General features: G+C 37.3%; 1 protein-coding gene across 1 annotated transcript; it reads left to right on the forward strand.

The window, feature by feature from the left end:
• The first annotated feature begins 542 nt into the window (after window positions 1–542).
• LOC117447534 (polyunsaturated fatty acid lipoxygenase ALOX15B-like) lies at window positions 543–5,721 on the forward strand. Its single transcript, XM_034084252.1, has 12 exons — window positions 543–623; window positions 833–955; window positions 1,052–1,155; window positions 1,747–1,913; window positions 2,043–2,186; window positions 2,618–2,821; window positions 3,041–3,127; window positions 3,243–3,412; window positions 3,743–3,864; window positions 3,989–4,089; window positions 4,686–4,856; window positions 5,047–5,721. Exons 2-12 carry the CDS (start codon window positions 867–869, stop codon window positions 5,224–5,226), a joined length of 1,539 nt encoding a protein of 512 aa, XP_033940143.1. The 5' UTR covers window positions 543–623; window positions 833–866; the 3' UTR covers window positions 5,227–5,721.
• Window positions 5,722–6,000: the final 279 nt, after the last annotated feature.

Genomic DNA, 6,000 nt, shown 5'->3' on the forward strand with positions numbered 1-6,000 from the left:
CAAGTACAGAATCACAATTCGCTTTTTTTTTACAGAGTCAAATTACAGCACACATGATTTTTCATTAAATACGGAGCCTCTATGCACACAACATGAAGCTACATTTAGCTCATGGTTTTTTACCTTAGCTAATTCAATTACCACAATGTAGTAGTATGCATTCAAAATAATTTAAAGGCCGATTTGCACAAAACACAGAAGAAATAACCAATTTACCAGCAAAGGCTCATAACGTGGAGAGAAGCTATTCGTCCGACCACATGGTGATTTTCTTGAGATATAGTCTAATCATGATTGATCCCTAAACTAGAAATCACATGATCGGAACAGATCAGAGAGAAAACGTTCCTACTGTCATTACAAAATCTTACACCAGATGGGGCCAAAATCTATGAATTTGCAGGCAGCAGTGATGTAGTCATGTGCTATGACAGACATCCTGTCTGAAGACATTTGCAATCTGCTCTTTAAGGCTTCATTACATTCATGCCCACACTGTATAAGTCACACATTTTGAACCTTGTTTAATCTCTTTCTTTAAGCTCTGACAGCCTGTAAAGACTGCGATGAAATATCCAAGACAATACGGTGCAGGAGATAAAACAGCGAGAGATTGACTATTGGTGAGCGCTCAGACCCCTTACAATATAATATATATAAATATAACCATGATATGACATTTTTGCACCCGCCAGAGATCAGTAAAATGCGTTTACATTTGCATAAGTGTCATAATTGCAATATTGAATACATATGAGGTATATTAAGCATGCATACCCTAGATTAGAGACTATCCAAAATTCATAATCTTCTCCTATTTCCTATTTCCCAGTTGGCATGATCATGCAGAGGGATTACCCCATTGCATGAAGGCAGATAGCCTTTTTTCCCTGCCTTCTGCGCTCCACTTCTCCTACACCAAGGACATAGAGCTCGTCTTCACTCTAGCGACAGGGTAAAGTCCTCAAATTAGATATCCATCCTTTTATGTACCTGTTTATTGAAAGGACTTTAAGATTCATAATAAAGTTACTCTTTCCTTTTTGTTTAGGCTAATTGAGCTCAAACTTGAGGGAGTGGCTGATTCCGTGGATGACTGGACTAAGATTGATGATATCAAAACAGTGTTCCCTTGCAGATCAACACAAATTTACGGTACTTAATGGTAGTTTAATAGACTTATATTGGATGAATAAAAAAATTAAAAATAACATTATACTCTTCAATTTCACTTAAAATCTAAACAAATAATAAAATAAAACAAAATCACAAAATAAAAAGCAAGATAAAAATTAAAGCAGCAAGCAGTTATGAACAGGCCTTTGGACCTTCCCGCAGTTATGACAACATTAAACAAATGTAACACCGGATAAATCTAGAGACTTTGAAAACACCAACCGCACACCAAATCTGGAACGGGACGTGAGGAAGCGTGGGGGGCTTCCCGCTCCCCCTACTTTTGTCTCCTTTTCCAGAGATTGTCCATTTATTGACCTTTATTTGGGGCTCAACTTCACACCTGTGTAAAAATCTGTCCACAGACCGCCTTAAAGCCAGACATATAATACTCCGGGAAAACTACTCAAAACTGTGACTTTGAAACAACCAGAAAACAGTGTCTCTGATTTTGAATTTAGCGTAACACATTTCAAATGCATAGTAATTAGGCTGATAATAGTTGAAGAGTAAGATTTTGTAGAAAGAAAATTAGAAACTCAACTAAGTTCAACTCTTTCATTTTTCCAGACTATGTCGAGAAACATTGGAAAGAGGATGCTTTCTTTGGCTACCAGTTCCTAAATGGTGTCAACCCCATGTTGATCCGACGTTGTTCAGCTCGGCCCAAAAACTTTCCTGTCACTGATGAGATGGTCTTCTCCAGAGGTCTGTATACCTTGGTAGAGGAAATGAAGGTGATTGTCTTACTCTTAGTATTAGAAACGTGTTTAGCCCAATGACATGTTGAATTAACACTTGCATGTCACAATTACATGTTCATTTAGTATGTGTAATATCATCCTGTATTATCCTCTCGAAAATAGAAAGGCAACATATTCCTGTGTGACTACAAGCTTCTGGATGGACTGAAAGCTAACATCATCAAAGAGAAGCCGCAGTACATGACGGCTCCCCTCGTCCTGCTCCACAAAACACCTGATGACAAGCTGATGCCACTTGCTATTCAGGTGAGATTAGCACTGAGGTATAGTCAATCGTTAAGATTTGGTTTATTGAGTAAAGCAGTTTATCAATTAAACTAAGTAGCAACCAAGCTGGTGTCTAGATGACAGAAAAGTCCATTAATTCACTATTGCCTGACCCTGAAGCATGTCAATATTCCCACTTAAAGCCATATTCAGTTTCACTTAGGTGAACAAGACAGTGACTGTTACTTGTGATTCAATGCAAATGTGAATTTCACATGAAAAAAAAGAGAGCATCTAGCTGAAAATCAGATTAAATCATTAAACCTATAGTACATTCTTAAAATGTAAATGTTATTCCTACATAAAATAAGAAATCCAACACAAGTCAGGTCAACTTCCTTTCCACAACATGAAAGACCAAGGAACGTAGGGCTGCTGCTCTGAACCACACCCCCTTCCTTCTCCTGCAGCTGAAGCAGACTCCAGCAGGAGACAACCCCATCTTCCTGCCTACTGATTCTGAGTGCGACTGGTTGATGGCCAAGATTTTCATGAGAAGTGCAGATTTCAACCTGCATCAACTCAATTTTCACCTGATGCGCACACATCTGCTGGCTGAAGTCTTCACAGTGTCTCTGATGCGCAACATTCCCATGGTGCATCCACTGCACAAGGTAGCTGAAGAGAGAAAGCTAAACTTATTGTTGCCAGTTTTTGTTGTTGAAGGTTTTTTTAGTTGATGAGCTTTTGCGTCTTCCTAATTTAATGCATTACATTGATGCAGTGTCTATATATTTCAAGCATTACACACAGCTAAATGGTATAGTAGCAACAACGTTTCTTAATTTGAAATAATTATAATTTCACTAAAGACAGTTCACTCTGTCCTTCAGCTGCTGTTGGCTCACACATGGGACACCTTGGAAATCAACTACTTAGCTCGAAATCAACTAATATCTAAGAATGGAACTTACACCGAGGTATGAAAGAAAAATCACACCTTCAGTAAACCATTACCTAAGCAATGTTTTACTTTTTAAATGTACAGTATATGTCTCTTACTATATTCCTTACATTTTTTACATTGTTTCCTAGTTTGCAGCGGCTGGTGGGGAGGATATGATGAAACTCCTGAAGCGATCACTGTCCTCATTGACCTACAGCTCCCTCTGCATACCAGAGGACATCACTGAGCGTGGCCTGGAGACTGTGCCCAATTTCTACTACAGGGATGATGGACTCGAGCTCTGGGATATCATCCAAAGGTAGTGTCTTAATATTAGAAATATCAAAACCAAAATCCTGCTGTCGGTTGTAGGTAGCTTTTGTTATAATCTTCATCATTACCACTTCAATCAAGAAAAAGTCACAGAAAGTAAAACCATACATTTCCCTTTTTAAATGTCTGTTTATGTATTACTTGAAAGAAAGAGATAAATTGTGTTAGTGCGATTCAAGAGGGGCTGGTAGGCATATATATTTATATAAACTCATGATAATAAACATGTTGGCATTAGTTGTCTTACAACTACAGTGTGTAAAGAAGTAGAATTCTCAAGGCAGGTGTTATAAAAACATGTCTACATTTTCCAAAGCTTTGTGGATAGAATGCTCAAGTTCTACTACAACAATGATGCCGAGGTCAAGAAAGACACTGAACTGCAGAAATGGATTTCGGACATTTTTGAGCATGGATTTCTTTCCCAAGAATCCACTGGTGAGCTTTAAGAATAGCAGAATATACATCATAATCAATGTGCACATTTATGTGCCATTATGTTATGATTGTTTAAACTGTTAGGCATCTTTTAGTAAAGCATTTACTTCCTTCTGGTTCTCAGGGATCCCACAGAGATTCAACACCGTGAAAGAGTTGGTGAAGTTTGTCACCATGGTGATCTTCACCTGCTCAGGACAGCATTCAGCTGTGAACTCTGGACAGGTGAAGCCTTTTAATATACCACAATTATTATGTATTTGTGTGGAATGGGTAAATGAGGTGTTGTAGTTTCTTTACCGAAAAGAGAGCTACATGACATTAAAAAGAGTAAACGACCATGTTAGCAGGTCTGGAAGGCTGCACGTTGGTTCAAATATGCTTCAGATACTCACAACACGCAGAATTTTCAAAGGTATACTTTTTACTAAGATCTAAATCTTAGTTTTTAATGTAAGCTTATAGGCACAGATACAGAGTAAAGCTGAAACTGATGGGAATATCATTCGGTCTGCAGGTTATAAATCAAAGTATTTGACAACTAAAACATTTTATATAAAGGTGGTGCTGGATATGAAAGGTATCACGTCCACCCTGAGGTCAAGATGAATATCTGAACTTAATTGAATCGCAACAGAAGTCAATAAGATCCTTTGGGCTGTGCAGATGTTGGTTCCAATCAAAATGTCATGGCAATACATCGAATAGCTGTTGAAGTAGTTTAGTTGGCTCAAAGTAGTGGACACACTGACCAACAAAGTGGGATGGTGTGGCTTCAAAAAGTATTATTCAGTCTTCTGCCAATCTTTTATTTATTGCAGTATGACTATGGTGGCTGGATGCCCAACAGTCCCTCCTCAATGCAACTTCCTCCACCAACCAGAAAGGGGAAAACAAATCAGGACACGATACTGCAGACATTGCCCAACAAGGGTGTAACAGCTAACGCAATGTCTGCTTTGTGGCTACTCAGCAAATCATCGTCGGACTACGTAAGATTAAGATCATGATTTGTGTACATTTTGTTCAAATGTGATTAATTGTCTTTTAGCTACTGAAAATTGTGTACACTTCCCACAACGGCAGTATATCGTACCCATAGTCTTTGATTGATAACATTTGATTGAATGCTAGTGGGAAAAAGTGTATATGTGTATAACAATGTGTCATTGATGTCATCAGGTCCCTCTTGGCCAGTACCCAAATGCCCATTTCAACGAGTCGAATCCCTGCGAGCAGATAAAATACTTTCAAGGAATGCTTCAAGCGTTAAGTGCAAACATCAAAATCAGAAACTTGCTCCTGGAGGTCCCATACACATACATGGATCCAGAAAAGGTAGAAAATAGTGTGGCTATTTGAATATCAGAAGGTGTATGTTCCCGAGGTGCTGGCCAAATTCACCTTCATATTAACCAAAGTAGAAAAGGGAAAAATCATTTTGATCATTGAGTGATGATCTGGGACATTTTTTAAGAGCCTGATTGATTAAGCAGAAAATGTACAGTTTTAAATCATAATTGATAGTTACTTCTTTTTATTAGGCCATTAATCAATACACAGGGTATCCTAACAAAATAAATAGCTCCTGGAAAAATATTATTTTGCATCACAATTGTAAGACTTAAATAGACTGTGCCTTATTACTTATGGTAATAATGAAAAGATAAATATTTGTAGAGGGAATTTTGTTTTGCCATATTCACTACATGCCGTGTAATGTATCTGTATGTATAAAAAAAACAGTTAGTGAGAAGTGTATTTCTTATAATATCCATCTTTCATCACTTGTTTGTTTAAACTTCTATGTGATATGGAAAATATAATAAACATGGTGTGGGTCATCTGAATATAAAAGTCATGTGGTGGATTTTTGGTTCCCGAGAGAGGCAACTTGGTTGAATTACTTATACTTATTGATATGATTAATAATGATATTAAATATATTAATTAACTTTTTTTTGTAATGATTATTAATTCCTTCTGATAGTCCTTTTAGTTCCCTTATTGAGCAAATTACCCTACTGTGCACTTGAAGCACAGCTGAAGTAAGAAACAATGCAAAGAGTGCAAATACAAAATATATAAATAAGGTACCATTATTGCACATAATGCATGTCCCATATTATCCCGTAA

Source organism: Pseudochaenichthys georgianus, chromosome 1, assembly GCF_902827115.2.
Source record: "Pseudochaenichthys georgianus chromosome 1, fPseGeo1.2, whole genome shotgun sequence".
Classification (NCBI taxonomy): domain Eukaryota; kingdom Metazoa; phylum Chordata; class Actinopteri; order Perciformes; family Channichthyidae; genus Pseudochaenichthys; species Pseudochaenichthys georgianus.